The 13,938-nt window shown below is 39.0% G+C and overlaps 2 protein-coding genes across 2 annotated transcripts; one reads left to right on the plus strand and one right to left on the minus strand.

Annotated features, from left to right (window-relative positions):
• Positions 1 to 615: 615 nt before the first annotated feature.
• Positions 616 to 1,863, minus strand: LOC138878169 (uncharacterized). The gene is made up of 3 exons (XM_070157835.1): positions 1,602 to 1,863; positions 985 to 1,234; positions 616 to 829 (listed from the first exon to the last, which is right to left on the minus strand). The coding sequence occupies exons 1-3, from the start codon at positions 1,861 to 1,863 to the stop codon at positions 616 to 618; spliced, it is 726 nt and encodes a 241-aa protein (XP_070013936.1).
• A 7,940-nt stretch (positions 1,864 to 9,803) lies between these two features.
• Positions 9,804 to 12,023, plus strand: LOC104212660 (glucan endo-1,3-beta-glucosidase, basic vacuolar). The gene is made up of 2 exons (XM_009762002.2): positions 9,804 to 9,946; positions 10,737 to 12,023. The coding sequence occupies exons 1-2, from the start codon at positions 9,856 to 9,858 to the stop codon at positions 11,756 to 11,758; spliced, it is 1,113 nt and encodes a 370-aa protein (XP_009760304.1). The 5' UTR covers positions 9,804 to 9,855; the 3' UTR covers positions 11,759 to 12,023.
• Positions 12,024 to 13,938: the final 1,915 nt, after the last annotated feature.

The following is a 13,938-nucleotide window of genomic DNA, read 5'->3' on the forward strand; positions in this document are numbered from 1 at the left end:
CACAAATGTGATATAGTCAACGCAAATGTGAACACCTTTGGGACACAAATGCGGTTGTTGCTTCGCAAAAGTGAAGGTCACAACACCCAAACCCATATCGCAAATATGAGCCTTACATAGCAAATCTGAGGCTTGTAGTTGCAGACAGGTCTTCACGACTTGCCCTTCTTCCCGAACCTCATCACACCCTTCATAAGTGAAACCTAGAGTAAAACCCTCTCTCCAACCATGAATGCAACATCACAAACTCTCTGATCGGCATAACTATTCTACCTAGACTGCATAGTACGTAGCCGATCTTAAATCATCTTGACCTTTTGCAAGGTATCCGAACCAATTCAGTACCCAACAATCAAGCCTCTCCTGGCTCAAACCAACCAACTGGAGAATGATACCGCCTCCCATATAAGGCCTCATAAAGAGCCATCTGAATATTTGATTGGTAGTTATTGTTGTAGGCAAACTCCGCAAGTGGCAAGAACCCCCAAAATCCATTACATAGGTGCGAAGCATATCCTCCAAGATTTGAATGGTACGCTCGGACTGCCCGTTTGTATTGGGGTGAAATATTGTACTCAACTCAACCCGTATGCCTAAATCATGATGTACGACCCTTTAAAATTGCAATGTGAACAGCATGCCCTGATAAAAAATAATGGACACAGGAACTCCATGCAGACGAACAATCTTGCAAATATAGATCTCTGCCAGCCACTCTGAAGAATAAGTAGCCACCACCGAAATGAAATGCACCAACTTGGTCAACCTATCCGCAATGACCCATACTGCATCAAATTTCTTCAAAATCTGTGGAGCCCAAGAATGAAATCTATGATAATACACTCCCACTTCAACTTGAGAACCTCAAGTCTCTGAAACAAACCGCCAGGCCTCTGATGCTCGTACTTCACCTGCTGGCAATTAAAATACTGAGACACATACTCTACTATACCTTTCTTCACTTTTATCAACCAATAATGTTACCTCAAATGCTGGTACATCTTGGCGGCACCCAGATGAATGGAATACCGTGAATTGTAGGCCTCTTCAAGTATCAACTCCTGCAGCCTATCCATATTGGGCACACAAATTCGATCCTGTATCCGCAACACCCCATCCTCTCCAATAGAAATTTCATTGGCATCATCATGATGCACCGTGTTCTTAAGAAGAAGCAAATGGGGGTCGCCACACTGACGCTCTCTGATGCACTCATACAAAGAAGATTGAGAGACTGTGCAAGCAAGAACCAGACTAGGCTCTGTAACATCTAACCTTATGAACTAATTGGCCAAGCCCTGAACATCTGATCCTAGCAGTCTCTCACCAACTAGAATATATGCGAGGCTACCTATACCCACCGCCTTTATACTAAAGACATTGGACACCACATTGACCTTCCCGGGATGATACAAAATAGTGATATCAAGGTCTTTTAACAACTTTAACCACCTCCGATGTCTCAAATTTAGAATATTTTTCTTGAACAAGTGTTGCAAAGCTGCCAATAGAGGTAATGCTTCTATATAATTAATGCATGAACAATACCTGCCAACTCTAAGTCATGAACAGGGTAATTCTTCTCATGAACCTTTAATTACCGAAAAGCGTATGCAATAACCCTCCATCCTGCATCAATGCTGCACCAATATCAATACGTGATGCATCACAATATACAATGTAGGATCTCGAACCCGTAGGCAACACCAACACCGGGGCTGTAGTCAAAGCAATCATGAGCTTCTGAAAGCTCAACTCACACTCATTAGACCACATGAATGGGGCACCCTTCTGGTTCAATCTAGTCAATGGGGCTACAATAGATAAAAACCCCTCCACGAACCGACGATAATAACCCACCATACCCATAAAGCTACGAATCTTTATAGTTGAAGTAGGTCTAGGCGAGTTTTAATTTGCCTCAATCTTCTTAGGATCCACTTTAATGCCTTCGGAAGATACCACATGCCCCCCAAAAGGCAACCGAATCCAACCAAAACTCACACTTTGAAAACTTGACATATAACTGACTATCTCTCAAGGTCTGAAGTACAATCCAAAGGTGCTGCTCATGCTCCTTTTGACTGCGGGAGTATACCGAAATAACATCAATGAAGACGATCATAAAAGAATCCAGATAAGGCTTGAATACCTGGTTCATCAAATCCATTAATGGAGTTGGGGCATTTATCAAGACAAATGACATCACTAAGAACTTATAATGCACATACCGAGTCTGGAAGGCTGTCTTAGGGACATCTGATGCCGTAATCTTCAACTGATGGTAGCCAGATCTCAAATCAATCTGGAAAAATACTTTGGCACCCTAAAGCTGAACAAATAAGTCATCAATCCTCGGTAAAAGATACTTGTTCTTGATAGTGACTTTGTTAAACTGCCGAAAATAAATACACATCCTCATCGTACTATTCTTCTACTTCATGAACAACATTTGTACACCCTAGGGCGAGACAATAGGTCTAATGAATAATTTTCAAGAAAATCCTGCAACTGCCCCTTCAATTCCTTCAACTCAGTGGGGGCATACGGTATGGTGGAATAGAAAAGGGCTCAGTTCCCTGAACCAAGTCAATACAAAAGTTGATATCTCTATCGGGTGGCATCCCCAGCATATCTGAAGGAAACACCTCTTGAAACTCACACACAACTGGTACTAAATCCATGGAATGAACCTCCACACTAGGTTCATCAATATATGCCAAATATGCTAGAGGTACATTCTTAATCATATGACGAGCCTTCATATAAGAAATAACCCTGCTACTAGAATGGCCTGGAGTCCCTTTCCACTATAATCGAGGCAACTCCAGCACGGCTATGGTCACTCTCTTGGCATGACGGTCAATATAGTATGATAAGGTGACATCAATCCATTCCCAAGATAATATCAAAATCCATAATATCAAGAAGTAGGAGATCTACACTAGTCTCAAGGCTCCCAATAGAAACCACATGCGAGCAATAAACACAATCTAAAATAATAGAATCTTCTTCAGGCGTGGATACATATGTAGGAGCACTCAAAGAATCATAAGGCATAACCAGATATAAAGCAAAATAGGATGACAGAAGGAATAAATAGAGCCCGGATCAATTAGAACTGAAGCATCTCTATGGCAAACTGGAATAATACATGTGATAACGGTGTCAAATGACTCTGCCTCAGGTCTAACTGAAAATGCATAAAAATGGGGTTGGTCCCTACCATTCTAACCTTTTCCACTCAGACAGCCTCTCGCTGGCTGGCCTCCACCTCTAATAGCCTGACCTCCACCTCTAGTAGCGTGACTCTTACCTCAAGCTGGCTGAGCGGGCGGTGAAGGAACCGATGCCAGAATCATGGCACAAGAACCGTGTTGTGGCATGCCACCCTATAACCCAGGGCGAAAAGTAGCAACATGCCTCAGACCTCCATAAGTATAACAAGCCCTCGGCTGCTGTGACTGTTGACCCTGGAATTGTCCCTGTCGACCTTGATAACAACTCTGACAACGTTGGATCGGCGGTGCACTAATAGGAGCTGATGGTAAGTTGTAGGCTAGTTGCTCAGAATGAGACCCATAAGAACTAAGACTGCCCGAAGCACCATGGGTTGCATGAAGCACTGACAGAATCATCTTGAGAGGATAGCCTCAACCAAATAAACCTCAAGATGAGGTACCACTGAAACCACTGAATTGATGAGGCCTTTTATAATATACCACCCCTTATCCTGACGACGAACCATCTCGATCCGTCTAGCAATCTCTACGCCCCTCTGGAAAGAAATATAATCTCCGGTCTCCTTGGCCATCTGTAACCTAATACTGAATGTAAGTCTATCAATCTCCTCACTCTCTCCCTCTCAGTAGGGAGTAAGATAACTGCATGGAAAGCTAAGTCCACAAATCAGGTCTCATACTAGGTCACAGTCATGCTACCCTGCTGGGGGCGCTCAAACTGTCTGCAGTACTTATCTCTCAAAGTGAAAGGAATAAACTTTCCAGAAATAACTGCGAAAATTGATCCCAAGTGTGTGGCAGTGAACTAGCTGGTCAGCTCCATACATGATCCTGCCACCATCTCTTAGCCGAACCGGTCATCTGAAACACCGTAAAGTCTACTCTATTGGACTCAACAATACCCATGGTTCACAACACCTCGTAGCAATGACCTAAGTAATCTTGTGGGTCCTAGAAGGTGCACTACCGAAGTGAATAGGGAAGAGATTTGTTAACTTATCCAACCTCATAAATCCCTTAGAAGACATCACGGACCTCTCCCAAGTCTGTGTAGCAAAAATAGGCTGAACTACCCAACTGGATGGACTGTTGGAGTCTTATATATGGAAGCCATCTGCTCCAGAGGGTGAGTAGCAGGAGTCTATGCTCCTCTCCCAGCCTAAGATTCAGCTGGTGCCACCGAAAATGCATCAGTCTATGCCACACTCTCCATACATCCCACTAAACGCACTAGAGCGTCCTAAAGCCGGGAGTGGCTATAAATCCATCTAGGACCTGAGCGGGTCCGACTGGTCCAGTTTGAGCTGGGATCTCCTCCTCATGATCAATTTGAGGCTCCACAGTAGGTGCTACTACATGAGCTCTAGGATGAGATATTCCTCTACCTCAGTCTCTGGCTCTACCTCAGCCCCGACCTCTACTCCTTTTAATGGTTGCAGCAGGGGGCTCCGGTTCCTATTCGGCTGTAGATGTTGTGTGTTTTCTTATCATCTACGAGAGAACAAGAATGGAATGATTCAAACATCAATGATAGAATAAAATCACACGATAGGGAAAGAAAGAGGCTAAATTTTCCTAAAACTCCATAGCCTCTAGGAGAAAAATACAGACGTCTCTGTACTGATCCTTTAGACTCTACTAGTCTTGCTCATGACTCATGACATCAAAGCAACCTAGTGCTCTGATATCAATTTGTTACGATCCGGAATCCCAACCTCGGGGTCGTGATGGAGCCTAACGTCCATTTGCTAGGCAAACCAACATTAGTTAAATAATTTAATAATTAAACAGTTTAAAAAAGAATAATAATAATTTTTAACAAAGATTAAAGCTAAAATACATGAAATAAACACATAACATAACGTGGTATAACTCAACCCAAGAAGTCTGGTGTCACAGGCACAAGAGCAACTAGAAGTCTATAAGTATAGTTTGAAATAAATACAACTGTTCAAATGAGATAAACAGTAAATATAGGAAATGTAAGGGGACTTCAAGGTGTGCGAACACCAGCAGATCTACCTCAGATCTCTGAAGCAAAGTGATCCGAGGAGACACACCTCTAAGCACCAATGGAACCAATAGCAACATCTGCACAAGAAGTATAGAAGTGTATCATGAGTACAACCGACCCAATGTACTCCGTAAGTGTTGAGCCTAAACTCGGCGAGGTAGTGACGAGGCTATGATAAGACATCTATGTATAAACCTTGTACAAATATATATAAAGTTGCAAAATAACAAGTACAACGATAAAATATTAACTGGGAGGGGACATGCGAGAGGGGAAATATCATAAAAATGGCAAGTAAAAAAATCACTAAATAACATCTTCCGAAATAAGCATTAATATAACCAAGTAAATCAACAAAACCGGAAATCAAATAAGGCACTGAAATGAAGATGGTACGGCATCACCCTTCATGCTTTTACTCTCGTCTTCACCATGTAATATCATAATGAAATGGCAGGGCATCACCCTTCGTGCTTTTACTCTCGTCTTCACCATGTAATATCATAAATGAAATGGCACGGCATCACTCCTCCGTGCTTTTCACTCTTCCTCGCCAAATCAACAATACAAATCTAATAATAATAATAACAATAATAATAATAAATAAATAAAAGGCGAGAAATAATTTCACTTCAATTATAGTGCCAGAATATTCAAACTTAATTTTCAAAAATTTCCAACATCTCCAAAATAAACAATAAATATGACACGAATAATTAAAATTAATAATCCAACTTAAACATGGAGAAACCAAGTCAAATAAACAACTTAGAGCAAAGAAATAATTCTCACTTGCATGCTTTAACCCAATAACAAACGCATATGTACTCGTCACTTTACATATATGTCATTCCCACGCACAATTCACATAGAAAATAAACCACCAATTCCTAATCCCTCAAGTCAAGGTTAACCACAACACTTACCTCTCTACGCAACCAAATAAATGCCCAACCGTGGATTTTCCTCTAGAATTAGCCTCCAAACCAATCAAATCTAACCAAATATAGTTTAATAACTCAAATAGGCTTTAGAAACTACACATGAGTAAAAAAATTCAATTTTTAGTAATTTTGAAAAAAGTCAACGAAAATCAACCCCGGGCCCGTTTGGTCAAAATCCGATATTTGGACCAAAACCCAATTAGACATTAACCCCGAGCTCGATGGGTGTTCATGGAAATGTAAGGAAACAAGTTAAAATCTACTAAACTATGAAGTGGGGATAAAAAAAACTCTTCAAAATCGCCTCCAGGTCGAGCTCAAACTTGGAAATAGTGAAAATTGGGGAAAACCCCATTTTTTAGAAGTTTAAATCACTGTGCAACATGTGTTCTTTGCGTTCGAAGCACCTGATGCGACTGTGATATACAGCGGCCCAAATGGCCTTCGTGTTCGTGAGATAACCTTCGCATTCGCGATGGCCTCACCCTCTTGGCCTTCGCGTTCGCGATCCTAGGTTCACGTTCGCGAAGGTTAAACCCCCCCTCTGCTACTTTGTTCGCGATCCAGTCCCCGTGTTCGCGAAGAATAGGTTCCGTCCCAGCCCAGTTTCCCCTTCGCGATCGCAAAGCACATAGCATCAGACACCAGCAAATAGCTGAAACCAGTAACTTTAAGTCCAAAAATGATTTGTAGCCTATCTGAAACTCACCCGAGCCCTTCGGGCTCCAAATCAAACATTCCCACAAGTGTAATAACATCATATGAATTTACTCGCGCGATCAAAACACCAAAATAACACCTAGAACTACGAATTAGACATCAAAATGCATGAAATTTTCAAAGAAACTCAACAACATCCAAATTTACAACCGAGCGTCCGAATCCTGCCAAACTAACTTTGTTTTGCACCAAATTTTGAAGACAAGCTTTTAATGGTAAAATGGACCTATACCAATTTCCAGAACAAAAATCCAAACCAAGTAGTCATAAAGTCAATCTACGGTCAAATTTAGGAAATATTTAAACCTTCAAGTTGCTAGCTTTCGATAAATCAAGTCAAATCAAGTGAGGGATTTCCGAATTCAATTCCAGACATACGACCCAGTCCAAAATTACGATGCTGACCCAACGAGATCGTTAAAATGCCGATTCTGGATCATTTACACAAAATATTGACTGTAGTCAACTCAAGTTATTTTTAAAATCAAAAATCATGTTTCTTCAAATTTTCACATAAAATATTTTTGAAAAATAGACACAGGCTGCGCACACAAATCGAAAAATATTAAATGTAGCTAATAGAAGTCTCGGAACACAAAAAATAAGGGCTAGAATTCAAAACGATCTATTGGATCGTCACAAAATCTCCAACAACAAAAGAATGGTACTTGTACAAATTCTTTAACAAAAAGTCCAAATTTACCCCCTCAACTTTTGGTTATTGTTTATCTTAAAAATGGTACTAACAATTATATTTGATTTTGTGATTCTAAAAATATTTGATTTATTTTAGTACTAGTTGTTAGGCAATAGATGATAAGCGTAAGTAAAGAGAATAAGATATGCAAATGAATGATGTCGCAAGACTGGGCCTCGACCTGGCTGGAACATGGGGCCTCGAGGTCTAGTTACGACAATTAGCAATGAACAATTGAAGGGGAAACAATGATATCGAAGGCCTCGAAGATAGCCTTTTGCTGCTAATAATGGGCAATAAATGAACAAGCAATAAATCTGTAGAGCAATTGTTGAGCACGTTTAGGCAAGAAAAGCAGAGAATGTTCTATTGTATTCAATATTCATGTGTTATAAAATAACAGGAGTCCCCTTTATATAGGAGGGGAGGAATCCCAACATACTACATGTCTAATAATGACGAGGAAATGCTATTGGTACAGCTGTATAATGGCTCGGTACAGATTTGTACTATTCTTGCTGACCTGGTCTGCTCTAACCACGTGTCCTTGGGAGTTTTCCCGCCTTTCCATAACGATCATCGATTTGTACTTCTCCGAGATTGACCACAGTGAACCTTCAATATGCTCCCTCGAGGGACGCACCTCGGGGTCACACATCAAATTCTGCTTCGAGCTTCTCGAGGTCGGGCGTGGAGTGCCACAATAACCCTAAAGTCGAACTCCCCGATGTTGGCTGTATACAATTATGATTAAAAAAGTTCCACCAAGATTGGAGCTCCTCTAGGGGGCCAAGGGCAAACCTTTTTGCTAATGGGAAAAAAATATTAGACCAAGAGTTTGTAATAGCTACTCAATTTCAATTTACAAAGGGGAAAATTTAACTGTTTTGCCCTTATATCTTTTGGTCCCGAAACATAAAATATCCCATCCGAAATTCCAAATGGTCCATTATCGGCAAGTAGCTTTCTTTTATTATAGTTAGTTGACAAAACACTATCGAGATATCATTAGTATAATAATAACTTCAAAGTCCATCTTCTTAGCTGCCTCCTCATTAGAGCCGCCACTAAAATAAGACCGATCAAATAAAAGCCGCCATTAAAATAATGAATTTTAGGACTCTCAATTGTCACGTAAGTGCCAAAACTCTTCCAATACTTTGCTGCAACTTGGGGCTGCTAGCTTCTGAGCTTCCTGGGATATTTCTATGTTTATCTCTTAATTTACATCTCAAATAATATCAAGAAATTAAACAGGTGCAGCAAATCATAAAATTTTCCTCTAAAGAAGAAAATGACTCCGGTTACTGATTCATTGGCCTTTTCAGAGTCTGCATGCCATATTCACTAATGGGTCGTTTGGTACAAGAAATAATGATAATAATTTCGAAATAGAATTTGGGATTTCATTTATTTCATATTTAATTATAAATATTAGCTAATTTCGAAATAAATTTTACATTAAAATAGTGAAATCAACTATCTCATATATAAGGTGGAATAGCTAATCTCATAGCCACCTCAGTTAGAATCCAGTTTCCTCTAATAAATGCAGCGAAATATTAGAAGACTTTCATTAAATCAATTCATATAATTTAAAAATACTAGACATGGAAAAAAAAAAACGATTCGAGACTGTTATGGAAGGCGTTGCCTTCGATGTAGATTCTCATCCATTGCTTTCGTGCAATAGCAATATGACATCTTATTCTTAGAACTACTTTTAAATGAAAGTCATATAGAACTTTAAAATCTCTCAACTAGTTTTAAGGGAATTGAAAATACGACCAATATTTATTACTTACTTATGGATAAATTTAAATAATATGTATTTTATCTTGAAATTGAATTGAAAATATTAAATTACTTGGTTTAATATAAACAATAGATATCGTTAAGTATTTACCACAAACATTTTATTAGTTGTAACGATGATTAAGCAGGAATTCCTCTGGTTGTGCAGGATGAAAGAAACTAACTAGCTATAATTTCTTTTGTAAAGTCAAGATAGTACGGCACCTTATGGAGAAAATAAATAACTTTACATCATCAAACTCATCTTCTTTTTTCCACAAAATGATCAAGTTGACATGTTAATAGCCAGGTCACCGGGGGCGGCTCTTAACTTCATTAGCCTACGAATAACAAATCCAATATTATATTTACACAAGGCTATATATATATCTCAATATAAATAGCTCGTTGTTCATCTTAATTCTCCCAACAAGTCTTCCCATCATGTCTACCTCACATAAACATAATACTCCTCAAATGGCTGCTATCACACTCCTAGGATTACTACTTGTTGCCAGCAGCATTGACATAGCAGGTTTCTGGTCAAATATTTGAACTTCCCAGCCAAAAATATTGTCTTATAATTTTGTGTGCGCAAAATTTTAATTTAGTTGATAGTTATTTGCTTATTTTTCTTTTCAAATTGCTTGTGTTTTTTTCTCAAATTAACGTGCACCGTATTCATTTAGCGATAGTTATTTGCTCTATTTTTGTGTAACACTCACTCACAAACTTTTCAATTTGAGGGGAGGACAGTGAATCTAAGATTGAAATTTATGAGTTTAATTAGACTAATTCCCATTTGATTTATTGGCTAGAAGTCAATTATTTGCATAGTGAGTCTTTTAACACACAGATTTGAGTTAAAGCTACTACGTTCGTATTAACCCATAACATATACACCTTCTGTTCTAATTTCTTTGACACACTTTTTGTTAGTTTGTTCCAAAAAGGACGGACATATTTGATATTTGAGAATACTTTACCTTAACCTTAATAGAATTTTTTATGACATCACATATATTATGGAATATATACGACCATAATTTTCAAATATCTTATAGTCGTACAAATATTATAGCATGTTTAATACCACAACTTTCAAATTCTTCTTTTCCTTAAAAACAAAATATGTCACATAAATTAAAATAGAGGGAGTATACTACATCAATCAGCCCCTAGTGGAGGGGACCTACTGTAAGTTTTTAAGTTTTCAAGAATTCAGTAATTGATTAGGAGCCCGTCTGGACATAAAAAAAAATTCCTTTTTTTCCAAAAAATGCCCACTAAATTTCTAACACTATTTTGTAATTCTTATTGAGCAGGGGCTCAATCGATAGGTGTTTGCTATGGAATGCTAGGCAACAACTTGCCAAATCATTGGGAAGTTATACAGCTCTACAAGTCAAGAAACATAGGAAGACTGAGGCTTTATGATCCAAATCATGGAGCTTTACAAGCATTAAAAGGCTCAAATATTGAAGTTATGTTAGGACTTCCCAATTCAGATGTGAAGCACATTGCTTCCGGAATGGAACATGCAAGATGGTGGGTACAGAAAAATGTTAAAGATTTCTGGCCAGATGTTAAGATTAAGTATATTGCTGTTGGGAATGAAATCAGCCCTGTCACTGGCACATCTTACCTAACCTCATTTCTTACTCCTGCTATGGTAAATATTTACAAAGCAATTGGTGAAGCTGGTTTGGGAAACAACATCAAGGTCTCAACTTCTGTAGACATGACCTTGATTGGAAACTCTTATCCACCATCACAGGGTTCGTTTAGGAACGATGCTAGGTGGTTTGTTGATCCCATTGTTGGCTTCTTAAGGGACACACGTGCACCTTTACTCGTTAACATTTACCCCTATTTCAGTTATTCTGGTAATCCAGGCCAGATTTCTCTCCCCTATTCTCTTTTTACAGCACCAAATGTGGTGGTACAAGATGGTTCCCGCCAATATAGGAACTTATTTGATGCAATGCTGGATTCTGTGTATGCTGCCCTCGAGCGATCAGGAGGGGCATCTGTAGGGATTGTTGTGTCCGAGAGTGGCTGGCCATCTGCTGGTGCATTTGGAGCCACATATGACAATGCAGCAACTTACTTGAGGAACTTAATTCAACACGCTAAAGAGGGTAGCCCAAGAAAGCCTGGACCTATTGAGACCTATATATTTGCCATGTTTGATGAGAACAACAAGAACCCTGAACTGGAGAAACATTTTGGATTGTTTTCCCCCAACAAGCAGCCCAAATATAATATCAACTTTGGGGTCTCTGGTGGAGTTTGGGACAGTTCAGTTGAAACTAATGCTACTGCTTCTCTCGTAAGTGAGATGTGAGCTGATGAGACACTTGAAATCTCTTTACATACGTATTCCTTGGATGGAAAACCTAGTAAAAACAAGAGAAATTTTTTCTTTATGCAAGATACTAAATAACATTGCATGTCTCTGTAAGTCCTCATGGATTGTTATCCAGTGACGATGCAACTCTGAGTGGTTTTAAATTCCTTTTCTTTGTGATATTGGTAATTTGGCAAGAAACTTTCTGTAAGTTTGTGAATTTCATGCATCATTAATTATACATCAGTTCCATGTTTGATCAGATTGGGATTTGGTAACTTCAATGTTTAGTTATTTATTAATTAGTGTCTTTATCATTTGACTATCAATTAATCTTTATTTGGCAAGGCTTGATATATTTGAGTTACTCTTAGGTATTGGCAAGCAACTGATCTTTCTTTTATCCCGTTTCTCCGTTAAACCTCATTAGAAATATATTATAATGTCACCTACTCTGTGGTTTAAGACATTCCCTTACATTATAAGGTATTTCACGTCGTATCAGGTCGAAAAAAATAATGGTACGCTCTTTCTTATCACAAATTTCTCTCAACTTCTAGACCAATTGAATCTTGTCTCCAATAAGCATTGCTTTTACTGTATGTTTCTCTCTATCAATTCAAGGCTCAAGCCATCAAATCGCTTGGTATTTCTCGCTCCCATTTAACCAATCGAGCTGTTAGCTCTGCTAAAGTCTCATTCTTCAGCTTCTCAAACCACTCAGCTTCTCCAACCAAAAATGTAGAAAAAATCTTTGATCCACATGTAAAACCCCAGAATTGTCATTCGAGTGAAGGAAGGTGCTGGAAACGCGACGATCAAACACGGATTTGCCAGCTGATTGTCATAGGAAAAAGAAAAGTTGATCAGATAGTTCGTGCGGGGTATTTCCTACCTCGCCTTTGATCATAGCTCTAGGCTTGCGAAACTAAGTTATGCACGAGGCCCCCTGCGAATCCATAAATCTAAGAAGCATGCCACAACAAACGGGATAACTTCCAGCTAAGAGATCTATTTTGATCTTACCCACAAACTAGCTCCGTGTGAATTGTCCATTTCATCAACTCCAAAGGCAGGAAAGAAGACTCTATTCAGAGAGCAGCAAAAGAGCTCTACTTGCCTAGTGAGGGTCTAAAGCCATATTGTTGGCCCGAGTGATTTTGGTCTTGATGATTGTCAAAGGAACACATGTATGAAACAAGTCCATGGATAGTGTACATAGGGCATGGTCATATTCAAACAAAAGGCATGCACGTGCAAGGGATACGTATAAGTGGTTATATCTGATAATCCCTGAACGAAAAGCTTGCATAATCGATAAGGAGCAGGACTCCTTATTTGACGAAAACTTTGTCCTAGATAAGGAAAGAGTTATAGATTGCAGTTAACTAGAACTCGTCCACCAAGGAAGAGTAAATCATCAGGTTTCTAGTTAATGCTAATCTTGATAATGCTATATATATATCACTATGTTCTCAGGTGACGCACATACATAGAAGTTAAGCAAGAATTGAGAGCAAAACAGAAAGGCATTTTGCAAGCAATTCTGGTGTGTTTTAAAAGTGTGAACCTGATGCTACATGGACCAGATAGAAAAATTAGTTCCATGTGTATGTCTTTTATTCTAGTCCAATTGTAGTAGGACTTTTGAGTTGTACCTTTCAGCTTTCTTTGAAGCAAATTATAAAAGGTACCTGAGTTGTATTGTTCAAGTTAGAGTTCACTTGAAGCCGTCGCAAGCCTGTGGATGGTTGCTACAAGGGTTAGAGGTAATCCTTAGGTTTACAGCATTTTTATAAATATTGTTGTTTGGCTCAGAGCTATAGTGAAATTTTGGAAAAAGAACCTACTAGAAAATAGGTCGTGATTTTTTCAATTTTTGAGCTGGGTGTTTTCCATGTAAAAGTACTCGTGTTCTCTAGTTTTTGCATTATTTATTCCGCAACAGTAGATTAGGGAATCGGGTCCTTCTATAAATTAGTGCACGCGAAAATTGGACACCACACAAAGCGCACCACCTCTTGTGTGGTATTGAAGTATAAAATATGAATTGGTACGAGAGCGGGTTATCCTTGAAAAGGCTAACACCTTAGGAAAAGATCAAGTGAGTGCACCACCTGGAAATTGGCAAGGGTAATCAACTGCTAGACCACCACTCTTTAATGACCAGTACTACT

Source organism: Nicotiana sylvestris, chromosome 9 (assembly GCF_000393655.2).
Source record: "Nicotiana sylvestris chromosome 9, ASM39365v2, whole genome shotgun sequence".
Classification (NCBI taxonomy): Eukaryota; Viridiplantae; Streptophyta; class Magnoliopsida; order Solanales; family Solanaceae; genus Nicotiana; species Nicotiana sylvestris.